Genomic DNA, 15,682 nt, shown 5'->3' with positions numbered 1-15,682 from the left:
TAATAGTGATAGAGTCGTCCCGAGATCCTGATATCGTGCTTGTTACCTAGCGCGAAGAATAAACGGACATGTACATGTTTTGACAATTGATGCCTAGGGCATCACCTAGTACTATATAGGATTTCTGCCTAGTACTACCTAGGAGAAGCCCTTCATCATGCCCTATAGTCGATTAGATCAAAGTCAGTACAGCAATGGGAAGCCAGTTATTCTGGCTAATCGTTGTTTTATTTATGGTCGCTATCAGGTCTATGTACATATTACCAACAGCATCGGAGGACGTTTCTATTGCACCCGCAGCCATATGTGGACTCGAACCACCTTATTTCGACCAGTCCTCCCCTATGTAAATCACCACGAACCCAAGTATCAACCGTCTAACTAAAGACAGCGGTAGGAACGCTGCTGAATCGAGGATCGTAGAAATCGCACCGTTACCTCCGGGGTTAAGATAGAAGTCATCGAATTCATCGCACTTAGAAGACCTAAGTAATCTAAGCTGTTGACTCCTTCCCTTTCCGTATTTCCAGTCCATCACAGAGAGGCGGTGGGTTTCGAAGGATAGGTAGGGTGCAACTCCCAGCGTAGGGTAGTATCGATCGTTGTTGAAAGGGTCGACCAGCTGTATATTCGTTAAACACCTTGATCCTTCGAGATCTAAGCTGCGCAGAACCCCCAGGAGCAGCTAGACAGACAGTTGTCACCGTGTCCAGGGGCTAGCAGGCAGTTTAACGTCCTACCTAGGACAAGGAAGCCAGTTATTCTGGATGGGATCCGTGCCAAGATGCGTAGAAAGCGGAAAGACGCAGATAAGCGAAAGTTTCCATCAATTCACGCTTGATGAAATGCGGTAAACAGGTCTGTACCCACCTCATCCCGTCGTCCTAAGTGTCTACAGCCTGAGACACAGATTGTCTCACTCATGGCATGTACCTAAACTCAGGATGGTGATGACCAAGGTCAGTCTTTTCTTGCTCACTGAGTCCCTGCAATCGATGGTCTCTACCTCCTCTTGCTCGGACTCGGTTTTCCCATACACAATAGCCAATGCCGAACAGCGCCAGACCCAGTACAACACATTGTGCACCCAAATTGATTGAGTGTCCTATAGGATACTCGGGTCCGTCCTTGACCAGATACGCCCACGTAGCCACGATTCCTCCGGCCGTACCAAGAGTAACAATCCAAGCAGAAGTCACTGCTCGGACGGCTGGACCGGCGCTGTTGTTGAGACCCCAGGACAAGCAGGCAGGGCCTCCTGGAAAAGCACCTACGGCGCAGAAGTACACAGCCATGTACCGGATGTTTTCGTTGGTGTTCCATCGTAGGAGAGAAAAGCCAGTAATCCCGAGGAAGGTAAAACCTGCAAGGTAGGCCCCGCGAAGTCTAGTCTTGTCCGAAATGAAAGCTATGAGTATAGCGATCGCCGAAGCACTGACGTAGACAGGCACAGAGTAGAGCTGAGCTTTCGTCGCTGTCCAACCAAGGTCATTGAGGATGGAAGGAATAAATACGGACAGACCCTGAACTGTAATCTAATAAGAAGTCAGCAGAGCCAAGGCGGCTGCGGTAGGACACTGACATTGATGCAGAAAAATATCCCAGCGCACACATAGTTGTTGATGTTGAAAATGGCCATTTTGATGTGATGCTTCGTGACATTTTCATTTGGGTCTGCTTTGTGTTCGATGCGTAGGCGTTCCGCGGCAATGTATCGCTCTCGCTCCGTGAGCCTTGTCGATGTGTTCGGCTTCGAGGGCATGATCCATGGTGCCGAGAGTCCGACGAAGATTGTGATCAAACCTTCAAAGAAGAAAATATTGCGCCATGTGTGTATGGGAGTCGACTCTGTGCCCCATCGGGGGATGCGAGCAAGGCCGGTGGCAAGGAGGCCGCCGAAGGCACCTGCCATTGAGGCTGCAGAGACATATATACCGATGCGGAAGTATAATTCTCTGCGCTTGTAGAATGAAGACAGATACCAAGCGAACCCCGGCATCGCTAATACAGAGGTCAGCAAGACTTGATGGCGCAACAGAACGTATAGTTCTACTTGCCTCCACCCTCAAAGATACCAAGAAAAGCTCGGGCGACGCATAGCTGATTGAAGTCCTTGACAAAAGATGTACACATAGACACGAAGCCAAATCCGACGACGAGCATCGGCAGGTAAAAACGTGGGCCAACTCGCTTCAATATGATGTTGCTCGGTACCTCAACTGTCAGATAGATGATGTAGAATATACTCGTAGCCCAGTTGAAGCGGTACCCGATAAGATTCAGGTCCTTCGCCATGCCTTGAATTCGTGCATTGCCAATGTTCGCACTCAGGAAACATTAGAATAGTGAAGTCATGCATTTCAAGCTTGAGCTTACCGATCCAAGAAACAAAGGAGATACATCAACGTAACAATAGGAACGATCTGCCAGTCGAGCTTATGCCTGATGGCGTCCTCCTCAGCTTGGGTCCACGTGATCTCTTCATCACTGCTGTGCGATTGTTCTTCGATATGCTTCGTGTCGCTGCCAACAGCTTTCTCGTCCCCCATAGCCATGGCTATCAACAATAATGAAACGTGCGGTTCGACCGGGAGGATATCGAGGAAATTAGATAACAGATGCGCCTTCTGAGCAGAGAGCCTTAGAAGCAAATAAATGAAGAAGCCCAGGAACTTTGTAGTGCTGCATGCTGACTCTGTCCTAGCCTTGAACGATTTTCGGCAGATGTGATTTCGAGCAATATTCTGCGGTCAGGTTTCAGGCTCAATGATTCGGGATAGTACTCGATCCGGTACGTGTGCTCGAATATGAGTGGTACGCTTCCCTGTTGAAAGCGGAAACCACGCGACGAAAGGAGTGTGGCATGTTGCCAAGCCCCGGGGCGGTGAGCACGCTCGTTGAATGGCCCGTTTTCGCATATCTACAAGGAAGCGACAGAAGTATTCCGGGGTAGTTGGCACCTACAGGCTTGGCGGTGCTGTCGCTAGGTCACCTCATTGGCGCCCAGAATGTGCCCGCAAGTCGCTACGGAGTAAACTTGCGTTATGCGAAGAACGTGCCATACCATGTGTTGATGTCAATAGCAAGTGCCATACGTCCGAGTGGCCATACGCCAGTTAGTCGAACTGACTGACAGTCCACTAAAACCTGCGCAGCTTTGTGCCTGGAACGGTCTATTCGACCTGCTTAGGCACATCTTAGTGACCTGGTGGTCTGGTGTAATCTTTGCTGGATGAATCGTTTGCACTTCCGTGTTACATTGGAGAGCACTGGCAATGCTGGAGATCGCTATCACCAATAGATCACAGCGTAAGAAGGATCGCCATTGATTTATCAAAAGCAGAGAACACAGAATGATCGATGCTGTGTCGTTCAAGAGCTTGACGATACGAGTCAAGCCTCGACCGGAGCAGGGGGCGTAGAAGTCACTTTCAAAAATTGTACCGAGTTAATGTTCAAGCCGCGGACTTGTTTGAGGATCTCTTATCCTTCGGCGTGCGAAGTGATCAGAGAGCAAGTGCAACGAGCGTCTTCTCTGTTCCCACACCGGCGCGCAGGAGGTTTCTGAAGATTGGGATATTTGATGATCAATGGCATGAAAAGGAAAACTTTAGAACACAGACGCGTGCGATACGGCGTGCTGATTGACCGCTCTCCGCCCGGATATTCAAGATGGCCGCTGTCAAGCATGATTTAAGCACAAATTTGGGCAAGTACAGCGGCCACGTTGATTTTCCGGGTGGAGACCGCTGTGCTTGAATGGCAATTCTGGCAGGTTAAGCGGGCAACGAGCCATGAAGGCCGGGCTTGTACTCGTACCGTAACAGTACGGCTTGTTCGGTGATTGATTTGCCCGGTAGCTTGCAGATCCGTGAGCTTCGACGTATCACAGCACAGATACTCTGGCTTGGCGCGTTTCATGCAGGCTAGGCCTGCATTGCACCGATTTTGCCGGACGAGCTCGCATGAAAAGAGACAGGAAGGGAGGGGCAGTACTTCTGATTTCCCCGTTCAACTGGTAAATCAGGATGTACCATGGGCGATCGGCCTCGCCAATCGAACGATGCAAGCATGCTAGATGCTAGGTTGGCTGTATCGTGAAGTAGACCACGATTTGGCATTGGCATCATCACGCACCAGAAGGCTTCTAGCGCCTGCCTCCAAAACGTTGGACCGTGCCATCGAGTCTTTGAGTGTCTAGCAGCACCACGAGCTTCGGCCGAGCCCGTATCAAAGAGACGTGTATACACGTCTGGCCGACGGCGTTCTATACTGCGGTATGACTTGCAATGCGCGTCATGCGCAATTGCATGACTCCATGGACATAGTCGATAGCATGTAGAGCCTGTGCTATATATGTCCAAGTTCACCTCACGAGTCGTGCCTTCCTCAGCCATAGAGCAGGACACTCAAGAGTACTAGATCAACCACCAAACCCTAGTTGCACTTCAAGCCTACAAGCACCACCGAGATGCAGAACTTCACACGGGAGACGACTGGCCTTGAGGTCGTGAAGGCCTTCCAAGAGCAAGTGACTGGCAGCACATGTAAGTCATCTCACAAGCTGCGGCAAGGCGCCAGTATCTCGCGATTGAAATCCAGCTGCTGACATAGTATTGTGACAGTCGTGATCACCGGACCTTCGAAGGACTCCTTAGCCGCTGAAGCAGCATACTGCCTTGCTCAGTCACCATCACCACCAGCGCACATTATCCTTCTTGGTCGCAGCGAAATCAAGATCCAGCCAGTGATAGATCGAATCAGCGAGCTCAACTCCTCGATCAAAACCTCGTACATCAAGCTCGACCTCAGCGACAACAAATCAGTCCGGACATGCGCTGAGCAGGTCCAGGCCGTAACCTCAAAGATCGATGTCCTCATCAACTCAGCCGGCATCATGGCTCTCGAGGAATACAGCGTCTCCACCGATGGCTACGAAATGCAACTTGCAGCTTGCCACATCGGCCATTTCCTTCTCACCGGCCTTCTGCTGCCTCAATTGCAAGCTGCCAAAGCCGCACGTGTGGTCACATTGACAAGCATGGGCTACGAGGCATCCGACTTTCGTTTCGAAGACTTCAACTTCAATAGTGGAAAGACATATGATCGATGGGCCGCATATGGGCAGGCAAAGGCCGCAAACTTCATGTTCACCACTGAACTTGCCAGACGAGCTGCCGCCAAAGGCACAGCTATCTCCGCCTTTGTAGTACACCCTGGTGTCGTCCTTAGCAGTGGCATCATGAAGGCTGTGTCGATGGAGCATCTGATGAAGGCGTTGGAGGACACGAAAGCTGCATATGCGGCGCAGGGCGTAGAGTATGTGCCTGAACAGCTGAAGACAGTCGAGCAGGGCTGTTCAACCATGCTTGTGGCTGCGTTGGCATCTGGGCTAGATGGAAAGAGTGGCTCATTTTTGAAGGACTGCCAGGTCGTCGGAGCGGAGCAGCTGAAGCCATGGGTCAAAGACCAAGAGAAGGCAAACAAGTTGTGGGAATTGAGCAGCGGATGGGTGGGTGAGAAGTTTCTGTAGCCGGCGTGTCGGAGAAAGAAGGTTGATTGAGGAAGGTGTATGAGGTTGCTGTCTGTCCATGCCACGGTCGTATAGCAGGTTCATGTCGTTGTTACGAAGTCGTTATTTCTGTCTGCCGGTCAGCAAAAGTACAGTACTGCTCAAGCGAGGAAGAAGGTCCCACGAGGCAGAGCCTGGAGGACCGTCCTTTTGGCTCTTTCCATTGTTGCCTAAACTTGGCGGTTGGTCGGACATCCCAACGTGAGACTCGCAGCTATCAATGACACTGCTTCGTACCCATGTTTCAGCGCTCGTTCGGCAGTGGCGCTCCCTACAATCATGCACGGAAATGGCAGGTGCAGCAGCTAGTCAACATTTCATCCCTTACCATACTCTTCACTACTGGCACCAGACGGGCGGGTAGGTCAAAAGTCGCCACTGATCGGCATGCCGCTTGATAGAACGTGCGAAGGCAGAGATAGGTGAGGCAGATTCCAGCTACAGGCGCATTATTGTTCTGCCGTCAACCCGCCAGGAGCATCTCTTCCGCTCTTCTCGACCTCGCAGCGCCACAGCTAGTCATGCTTCGACCATAACGTGAAGATCCTTCTTTGGCGAGCTCGATTGTGGCGTTGGTCGCTACTACCATGCATTTTCATGGCGTTTCTAGCAGTTTGCACCGAAAGATATGCCATTTCGTGATTGGTCGACGTCGTTGCGATATCAGATGGAAATGCTATTTCTGTTCTGTGCCCTTCATAAGGCAAGATGATGCTTGGTGATTCATCGTCAATTAGGAAAGGTGTCAGCCCCCAGAAGGCTTGATACTAGGGATCCGGGAAAAGCCTCGCTTGACTGTTGCGTCATAACCAGGCACCGACATTTCTTTGCACTCAACTCAAGATACGAGATGTTGCAGTGCAGCGATAGTCATGTGGCTTAGCATGAAAATAGATCAATCAACATCCTGCTATCACTGTCATTGCCATACTTGTGCAGCAACGAGTTTCGTAAGGCAGAACCTAACGCAGGAACTTGTGAAAGTCCCTTATGAGCAATACTGTAGGAAAGGGTCGGCGGAGGTCACAAGACCACCGCCGATAGTCTCTGACATTTCGACTTCACCCGATAAACCATAAGAAAAAGCACAGCGGGAGGGTTCCCGTCGTATTCGTGTGCTAGTACCACGACGACCATTGGACGCTCTGCTCTTGTTCTGGATATAGCTGATCGCGCATGACATGCGCCGTTGATCCCTTGTCCCGGCTCCCAGGCTTGAAGATCCTAAGAGATGTCCCTTGGTCGGGAGGGCCATTGGTTCTAGGGCTGTGAGCTCGTAGTCATGACGCCTGCACAAGGCAGGGCCGATCTATGCCTGGGAGTCATAGAGGTTCAATCCATGGTACCATGGGACTATATATCAATGTGAGTCGGGATGGGAAATATGGACTCACCACATTTGCTTTGGGTAGCACCTTCGAAATCGCTATGCACTACTTCGACCCAACACTAGATTGGCCGATGGAACTGTTGGCAGAGCCCATGCCCGATCTTCTCGTTGTGCATTCGAGAAGTTTGATCGATGCCAAAGCACCATGGAAGAGCGACGGCGATGCGTGGGCGACAGAATGGATACAATATGCATCAGCAGACGGAGACCAACACTTCGTCAACATGATCTTCTTGAATAGCTCGATAGGCTCCGAGAACGACAGAAAGGCGGTCGCAGCATATGTTGACAAGTTGGCTGGTGATGGAGCTTCCATTCATCAGTATCGAAGGGCCTCATTTGGTCGCGACTTGTCGACGTTATCTACAGGTACGGGCCACGCAGTTTTGTCTCCAGGGTAGAGCTGATTATCGTCTGCAGCACCAGTCATCAACTGCAGGCTAGATGTGTCAGCCAGCGACATTCCCCAGACGCATACACCGTCCACAGACTGGACTTTGAGATATACGCTTGTTGGTTCTGCAGGCCCGGTTCAAAGATCGGAGCAGGTATGGCAAAAGATGATTGTGGCGCCATCGGTGGATGCCGAGTCAGCCAGACAGCAAGATACATGTCCACCACCAGCATTCGGTGGATTGAGGAACAGTGGCACTCAGCAAGAAGCCTCAGATGCGACGGAAAGCATCGATTTGTACGTCGTGGCTTCTTCGTCGGATCTGAAACCGGGTGAATCTTTCGAAAGTACGTTCGGATGGGCGACGACGTTTGATGACCTGAGCATGTGGTGAGCATTTGAGGAGGTGGATAGTCTGCAGGAGCGGCACTTTTTTGATGATACTAGCATCGCGTGAACGGGCGTACGGATTGTGTCCAGAGGAAGGTTTTTTTGGAGTATTGCTACTAGAACCGCTCAATCGACGGATCGCACACTTGTCCTTTCACAAAGAAAATTGCTCTAAAAGATCGTAGTAGCTCGTTGCGGCATGTAGGCAGGGACTGTTCGTTCAAGGTTGCCCGAGACATACGTCCAACAAGCCGCTTTCGGGGTACTACCCTGCGTGACAGGGTTGATCATTCGAGGTTGATGTAGCAGTCCCAGGAATCAAGCGCCTTGATAACGTTGATCGATGTTATTGTCGCAGCTTGTCGTTTCGAAAGAATAGCTTGAGTGCATGCTACGCGTCAGATTCTGGCCCTGATGTCACTAAACTGCAATCAGACTAGCGTGTCTCCTAGTAGCTAGACGCTCACGTGCATCGGCCTCAATTTCTCTACCACTCAGCCTTCTGCTTTTCTTGTCTCACTTGACCTTATTGCCATTGGCATATACAGGAGCAAACAGCTTTAACGCCCTTTCATTCACACCTCGGTTCTTGTATTCCAAACCACGCTGGGAGGCTTGCGATCATAAGAATAAAAAGCACTGCATCAAGCGCCTATGCAGCTGCTCTACTGTTCGTGGTTGAGCAGCAGCGAGCCACAACTGTGTCATCTGCGCAGGAAATGCGATGCTTACTATGGCTAATACCGGATTGATACGACATTTGAAGTTTGATACACTCAATTGCTTGCCATGCTTGACAGGACCAAACCACTTCGCAGCCATATATGAGCAGAGTGACCTTATCATGCCGACCTTCTCCCGTATGTCCTGCAGCATAATGTAACGGATTGCAGCTTCAGTTTCCAGCCACGGTACAATTAACACGATGAGTCTCAATCTTGTACTAATAAGTGGACGCCATCATCGTCCGCTTGCGCTATCCATCTTCCCATTCGACACATTCAGTCATGCTTTCTCAATAGGCTCCATACTTGCACTATACAATGACTGGCCAGATTCTTAACACAGGAGGCATCATTTCTGTAAGTCAAACAATCGCTTTCTCTAACTGTCAACCTCAGCTGCGTGAAGCACGAGCAACAAGTCTCATACTGTTGATCGACACGACTTTCACGCTCGCCAGTCGCCCACACCAAAGCTGACCTAAAGTATCATATTGACCCATCCAAGACACGACGTCGCGATGTCTCAATCCGGCTACGAGGGAGATCAAGAGGACGGCAAAGCCTCAGAGATCTCTGACTCGATGAATGACGGCCTCACATCCGGCGAAGGTACAGCCAGCAAGCATTTACATGAAGATTTGACAATAAACTAATTTGATCCCAGACGAAAATGTTGCTACAGCCCAGCCTTTGATTGAGCGCATCGATCCTGCATCTCTAGGCGGAGGCGAGTCGTCAGACATCTCTGAAGATGATGGAGGTAAGCGGCTGCAAGTGTTTTGGCTGCCGGGACTAACCAAGCCTCCCAGATCAAACGATAGCTGCCAACTTCCACGAACACAGTCAGAATTCGATGGGTACCGTCCCCCGCGCAGCCTTGATCAATCGACCCCACGAAGTCCGCGCACCAAAGACTATGTTCATCCACTATGGCAATGGCAACCAGACCGACATCGAAGAGGTCGAAGTCATCCCCTTTGTCACCAAGCTAGCCCACGAGCACCGAGAGCTGAAGAAGCAGAACGCAAAAACCGTAGCCACATTCAGTGAACTCCTCAAATACACCCAAGGTCTTCACAACAACATTACTGTTCTTCGAGACGTTCTATTCAAAGCTGGTGTACCGTTCCCGGAGGAAGTTGAAGAGTATTTGGCAAGTCACGAGGTTGAATCTATTGGCGGCGATGCAGATGAGACAGGCACGATGAGCACAGATCTAATGACGTTTAGTGAGGATCTGATGACATTCAGCGATATCAACGAGGCAACAGAGACAAGTCAAGGTACCACTATCAGCAAGTCTTGATGAGAAGGCGTTGAGCTCAAAGTGAAGAATAAGTCGGTAGGGAGGAAGAGTTGTCATTGAGTGCAGCGAGGGCCAGTGGTGTCAATTCTGCAGATGCGTGTAAAAACGACGGAGCAGTGACGAACATGCAAGCCCGTCGTGATGGCGACTTGCGTCTGGTTTGCCTGAACTCGACATGCAGATAGCACTCCAGACCAACCACCGAATGAACAATGTGAACGATTAATGACCTGGTTTCCAATTCAGCAGGTAAATGGTTTCACACCTTCAATAAACACAATCGAAACTCCTACTGTCAACATAGAACATAAACTTGCACTATACCGTTACGGAGCAAAAGTCCACGCGGAAGCAAATGAAAGCACATCTTCCTCTTCCTAAGTTCACGAGTACTTTCAGATCTTTCAACCACCCATTCCTTCGAGCCGATCTCCTCCTGGAAGTATCGCCGACAAATACTTCTCCGATCTTGTCGCAAGCAGATCGAGCTTATAGATCTATCATCCAGTCACCATCCACTCTTACCTGATACCACCATGTCCGACCACGAAGGCTGCTGGCCAGAGCAGGGTACGTCCACCAGCCAAACAAGATCTCACCAACAACCACTAACCCGCGTCTAGAGGAAGAGCAACTTCGACGCGCCGACGCAGCAGCAAAATCAGAAGCCAACGCCGATCGCCCACGAATAGGCCTTAACATCGATCTTGCATCCGTCGACGCACCGACGGGCCCCGCAGCGATGCGAAGTGGTAAGTATGTCCTCGAACACTCCCACCTCGCCAAGCTAACAGCATTCAGGGCGAGGCAGAGGCACAGGCCGTGGCTGGCGCCATCGAGGCGGCGGTCGAGGTCGTGATCGTGCTTTCGGTCCTCCACCAACGGCTACACTTCATTTCACGGCGGAGGGGGAGGACCTTACGTCAGAGATGGTCGAGGTTATGCAACGAATCGCAGAAGAGAAGCAGCGCGAAGAGGACGAAGAGCACAGACGAATCACAGGCATCCAGGTCTTTGCATTCATGCTTAACCATGATCGATCTGACATCGAGGAGACCAGAGTCGTTGTCGAGGATACTGGAAAGTCCGAAGATGGTACTACGGCTGTCGAAGATCAACCCCAGTCCACCACCGACTCCGAGCCTATCGACATCACCAAGCGCGTTGTCCGACCTAATGAATCTGTGGCCTCAGTCAATATCGAACTGGCACGAGAAGTCGAGAGACTCGAACGGGAAAATGGTGCACTGCAATCAAGAGTTGCTAGCCTGGAGTCCAGCCTCACATCCCTGCAACTACAGGACGAAGCAAGCGAATGCCTCGTGACAGACGATCTGATCGAGATCTAGATACCGTCAGCACGGTGGCCTCAGCGAGATCGACCATTCGAGCAGGAAGCGAACATGGCGAATTGCGTAAACGTGGCATCGATGGCGAGAACGACACAACCGACAGTATCAGATGTGACGGTGAGGGTGAAGACAAGGAGGAGTAAAGTCGATGACAACAAGTCTCAACCGGAAATGATACGAACAAGTACGACTGGGGTGCGATGTCTAAGCACGGGAGATTCGACTGGAAATATGATTTGAAGCACTGAAGAGGGTGCATGAATATTTTAAGACCATAGGATATGTTACGAGGGCCGACCGTGGGCACATGTTTGGGTCTCACGAAGCATGACAGGACGTGCAGCATAGGTGCATTCTGATGGTCACTTGAAAGAGCGCAGGAGTGTCTGAATCTTACAGGCTTCGGGAGAGTCACGTTCGACTTGGTCCGAATCTTGGTGATAGTGCGTTGTAGGTAGCAATGCTTATTATGCTCCCTCTGTAGTTCCAGGTCATCCACCGAGTTTTAGAGCATATTCACGGTTGGGACTTGTGTATATAGTGTTTAAATTTGAGCGATACGGGTGAGGCGGAGAAAGTCGCATGTAGCATTGACTGAGGGCTGGTTGCCACGGATGCACAAAGAAGACATGTGAGTTACGCCGAGAGAGGATTCATTTCAGATCGTATGAGCAGAGACCCATCTGGAAGAAGTGAAGACGGTGCACTCGTGCTTGGTCGTACTCAAGCTATTCTCGATTTCTTCTCGGCGATGATGTCCGTTGAGAACAGAAACGATCTGCGGCGATGTCCGACGCCTATTGACGCCCGCAAAAGTGGCTGCCTACGCCTCGCCGTTCATCCTGAATCATGAAATACTCTTGTAAGCAATAGTAATGGACAGCCGTCCCTAATCAGCCTCATCTTCCGTCTCAGTATCCGTCTCAGACGTATCATCTTGCTCTCCCTCTGTGTCGCTCTCGTCCTCATCACTTTCTATTGCTTCGACGATCTTCTTCTTGATCGATTTTGGCTTAGGTGCCTCGCCTGTCTTCATGGCATGGAGTTGGCCTGCTAGAGAATCTGTTGACCCATTAGCATTTCTATTTTCAGTATTTTGGATGGCAGGATCTTGCTTACCCTCATCCGGCTCACTGATCTCATCGTCTGAATCGACCTTCGCCGCTTCCGAAACATCTCGCACATCAAGGACAACGTCGACCTTGCTATCAAAGCCAACATACGAGTCGCATATCAGTTGCATCGTGAATGGGTAGGCATGAACCTGCGGTGGCGCTTGGAATTGTGCCTTCAATGTAACGACGTTGAACGTCGGCTTCCCATCTTTGGTGAAGATCGGTCTGTCGAAACTCGTGAACGTGAACGGTGGCACAGCGATTCGTCCGCTTTTTGATTCTGTGAGGAAAACATGCCACCTCGGCGCGTGATCTGCTGCAAAGAACGGCGCATAAGCAAGGGGCGGCTGCGTGTCCTCCTTCTCACTGATTGTCTCAATGATTTTGCCTTCGCTGTTCCTCCTTCTCCGGGTCGTTGTCTTCTTGCGACCCTTGAGAGCATCGATATCACCTTCTTCTGGGTCAATGTCTTTGAGGTCTTCGGGATCGACTTGTGGGATTGCGTAGGCGGGTGTACCAGGTGGTATCACTCGTGCTTTGACGACTAGCTGTACTAAGGAGCCAGGGGTGACGACCCGGTCGCCAATAACCTTGAAGAACGCACGCTCAATATTCAGAGCCGGAATGCGACTAGCTATACCCATGGCTTGAGAGTACTGTTCATCCGAGAGAGAGGAGCATAGTTGTCGGCGAATGCTAGCAGGCAGCGCCATAAGTTTCTGGATTGAGAGCGGTGTTTTACTGCTTGAGCCGCTGATATTTTTGGCAAGCTCGGATGTGAAATGAGGCAATTGAAGAGCTGGAGAAGATGTTGGCGTGAGCGATTGGATCAGATTCTGTGCTGTCTTGTAGGAGTTCAAGAGGGGCTCGGTTTGGAGGAAGGGTAGGGTGATGTTGCTGAAGGAGTTGTTGAGCTGCAGAGCTATAGGCGCGACTTCGTACTTTTGACGGTTGAGCTCTTCTGTTCCCAGATCGATTCGTGCTTGATATGCCCACAAGAGGCACAGAACCTTCCTTCTAACAGGATCATCGATGCTCTTCAACTTCTCAATATCCTCCTTTTGCAGAGCGCCGGACGCGAGGACTGCGGACTCGATCTTAGCGGCGCCACTGTCTGCTTTGCTACCCTTGAGAACGGCCTCGTATTCAGCACCTGCGCTCAGGGCTGCGAGAACACCGCCTTGAGTTATGTCTTCCTTGTACTCTTTGAAGATCTTGGATGCACTGCTGAGGAGCACCTTCTCTTTGGTCAGGGCTTGAGTGCCGTACCACCACTTCCCGACCAGGTAGGGAAGCAGGATGCCGAGGAGTATGGCATAGAAAGCGATAACCATCCATCTGTTGCCTTCTGCAATGACCCACTGAGGAATCGCAATACCAACATTTGTACTCTGCTTCCCGTCGGGGTTGCCGTACATCAGATAGTTTTGCTTCACCTCTTCATCTGTCAAGGTCTTGTATGCTTTCGTCAGCTCAACCCACCGGTCGTTGATGGTTTCGAGGGTCTCGTTCTTCGCAGGGTCAGGCCTCGCCTTGTCTGGATGAAACTTGATAGACAGTTTCTTGTAGAACCTGTCGATCTCCTTCTCGCTTGCGCTCCTCGAGACTCCCAGCACATCGTAAGGATCCCATATCTGCGGTACGGTCCTCGTCGTTACTGCGATTAGGTAGACCATATATGCGATGACACCCCACAGCACACATGCTGATATTATCCTCTTGGTCTTGCGCTCCTTCCTCTTCTGTTTCCTCCTTTGCGCCTGTATTATGTCCTCATCCTTGGGCTTGTAGTCTGACTCGATGCGAGTACCGGTGTTCTCGAGATCTTCGGTCTTCTTGAATATGCTGTATGTGATGGGCACAGCAAATATACCGGCCAGTGTGAGGATAAAAAATGGCGCATGAGTGCTTTCCTCATCGTAGCTGTAACCCGAGGAAGCCATCTTGTACTTTCGTAAGTTGATGCGCTGCCACCAGGGCTTATGCGCGGGATACTGTAATTCGTGAACTCGAGGTGCTCAAAATGCCTTGCATCAATGTAGAGAGTGTGGGGAAAGTCAAGTGCTCTTCGGCGGTCGAGGAACCCAGCAATATGGTTGAATGAACAGGAAATACAATTTCTATTGTTGATTATGGAATTATGCAAGTGTCCAGACAGGTGGCTTTACCACAAACGCCCTCTGCGGAGGAACCCTCCTTGCCTGCACTTCATGCCTGAAATTCCGATTAGATAAGAATTCTTGGCGGCAGTCACTTCCTACTCCGTCATCGCCTCCTTTTCCTTCGTGCCTTCCTTCAGAGCCCTTGCATAAGATGGGGAATGATCTGCAAGTTAAGTCAGAAGTTTGTGTGGAAGCTCTCATACACTCAGGTCGTGACTAGCAAAGATGTGAAAGCTATTAGCCTACGATTCCGGCCGGCTTAGACCAGTTCTGCCAGTACCATAACAGTGGGACAGAAACTTGGCCAAGGTATTCGAGACGATGCACAATATGGTAACTGTCCCAAAAGCACCGAAACATCATCTCTCGTTCGCTCATTGCGAATCACCGCCTCTCAAAGGACCGGGCATGCATCTGCTTGCCTAGTAGGAGCGCTCTACCCCTTCGATCCTTCCAGCTCGCACTCACATGGTACCAATCAATATTACAACCATCCCCCGTACATGTTCTACCCACCCATAAACTGCTATCCTCCAGCGGCGTGGCGGGTCCCTGAGGGCCGCATGCAGACAGCTTTCGGCAGTCACCGATATATACGCTGGGTATGGCGCTTCATGTCGACGCCAATATATGGTTTCTCTTCTATCAGCGTCATATACTGAAGTAGGGCGGTCTGTGACTGTGACTGCAACAATTGTGCAACCTTTGGCTGGGGCAATAGCTTTCCGTAAAACGCGGCTGATGCCACCTGGTCTTCGTACTTTGAATACAATGTAGGAGCCTGAATACTTACTGGTCACGCACTAGCGAAGACCGCCACGAGATGAGGACGGCTCGGACAGACTGCTCGTAGTCGAAGGTCCCTTCATTGGTACACGACAGGATAGCAGGGACTTACCAAACGTTGAAGACCACTCACTTATTGCTGCCTCAGGCATATTATTTATCAAAGTCTCGCAGCGTCTGAAGAGTCTCGGCAAGGAGTGTATGGATTTCGTGATTCCGTCCAGAAATCGATGTTCTCTGATGCACTTCGTGGTTTGAGCTGGATCGATTGACAAGTTGTCCTTTCACGAGGCAGATTGTTCCCCTCGTAAAACGTGCTCGGAGAGGGCGCCTCTGACATCAAGCTTTTCCAATGATTACGTACATTCGTAAATAGTGCTGTAGTGTATGAACATGCGTCTCTGTAGAGGTAACACAGAGATGTACCAGAGTCGTTGTTGGAAAGTCAGGAGCTGAGGCCTGAATTGTCAAGTAAAGTCAGTATCGCGAT

General features: G+C 50.6%; 7 protein-coding genes across 7 annotated transcripts; 4 read left to right on the top strand and 3 right to left on the bottom strand.

The window, feature by feature from the left end:
- Window positions 1-920: 920 nt before the first annotated feature.
- Window positions 921-1,999, bottom strand: PMZ80_002909 (uncharacterized protein; the record flags this gene model as incomplete). The annotated part of the gene is made up of 2 exons (XM_064871339.1): window positions 921-1,535; window positions 1,583-1,999. The coding sequence occupies 2 exons, from the start codon at window positions 1,997-1,999 to the stop codon at window positions 921-923; spliced, it is 1,032 nt and encodes a 343-aa protein (XP_064733792.1).
- A 50-nt stretch (window positions 2,000-2,049) lies between these two features.
- PMZ80_002908 (uncharacterized protein) lies at window positions 2,050-2,555 on the bottom strand (the record flags this gene model as incomplete). Its single annotated transcript, XM_064871338.1, has 2 exons — window positions 2,050-2,326; window positions 2,377-2,555. The coding sequence occupies 2 exons, from the start codon at window positions 2,553-2,555 to the stop codon at window positions 2,050-2,052; spliced, it is 456 nt and encodes a 151-aa protein (XP_064733791.1).
- A 1,916-nt stretch (window positions 2,556-4,471) lies between these two features.
- On the top strand, window positions 4,472-5,533 carry PMZ80_002907 (uncharacterized protein; the record flags this gene model as incomplete). Its single annotated transcript, XM_064871337.1, has 2 exons — window positions 4,472-4,547; window positions 4,626-5,533. The coding sequence occupies 2 exons, from the start codon at window positions 4,472-4,474 to the stop codon at window positions 5,531-5,533; spliced, it is 984 nt and encodes a 327-aa protein (XP_064733790.1).
- A 1,386-nt stretch (window positions 5,534-6,919) lies between these two features.
- On the top strand, window positions 6,920-7,750 carry PMZ80_002906 (uncharacterized protein; the record flags this gene model as incomplete). Its single annotated transcript, XM_064871336.1, has 2 exons — window positions 6,920-7,331; window positions 7,383-7,750. The coding sequence occupies 2 exons, from the start codon at window positions 6,920-6,922 to the stop codon at window positions 7,748-7,750; spliced, it is 780 nt and encodes a 259-aa protein (XP_064733789.1).
- Window positions 7,751-8,989: 1,239 nt separating this feature from the next.
- Window positions 8,990-9,777, top strand: PMZ80_002905 (uncharacterized protein; the record flags this gene model as incomplete). The annotated part of the gene is made up of 3 exons (XM_064871335.1): window positions 8,990-9,080; window positions 9,136-9,231; window positions 9,281-9,777. 3 exons carry the CDS (start codon window positions 8,990-8,992, stop codon window positions 9,775-9,777), a joined length of 684 nt encoding a protein of 227 aa, XP_064733788.1.
- Window positions 9,778-10,313: 536 nt separating this feature from the next.
- On the top strand, window positions 10,314-11,126 carry PMZ80_002904 (uncharacterized protein; the record flags this gene model as incomplete). Its single annotated transcript, XM_064871334.1, has 3 exons — window positions 10,314-10,347; window positions 10,401-10,529; window positions 10,579-11,126. 3 exons carry the CDS (start codon window positions 10,314-10,316, stop codon window positions 11,124-11,126), a joined length of 711 nt encoding a protein of 236 aa, XP_064733787.1.
- Window positions 11,127-12,018: 892 nt separating this feature from the next.
- On the bottom strand, window positions 12,019-14,187 carry SEC63 (secretory subunit; the record flags this gene model as incomplete). Its single annotated transcript, XM_064871333.1, has 1 exon — window positions 12,019-14,187. The coding sequence occupies one exon, from the start codon at window positions 14,185-14,187 to the stop codon at window positions 12,019-12,021; it is 2,169 nt and encodes a 722-aa protein (XP_064733786.1).
- Window positions 14,188-15,682: the final 1,495 nt, after the last annotated feature.

This window comes from Knufia obscura (genome assembly GCF_036327395.1).
Source record: "Knufia obscura strain CCFEE 5817 isolate CBS 148926 chromosome Unknown scaffold_2, whole genome shotgun sequence".
Taxonomy (NCBI): domain Eukaryota; kingdom Fungi; phylum Ascomycota; class Eurotiomycetes; order Chaetothyriales; family Trichomeriaceae; genus Knufia; species Knufia obscura.
The sequence above is the reverse complement of the archived record's forward strand: the minus strand, read 5'-3'. Positions and strand labels throughout refer to the sequence as shown.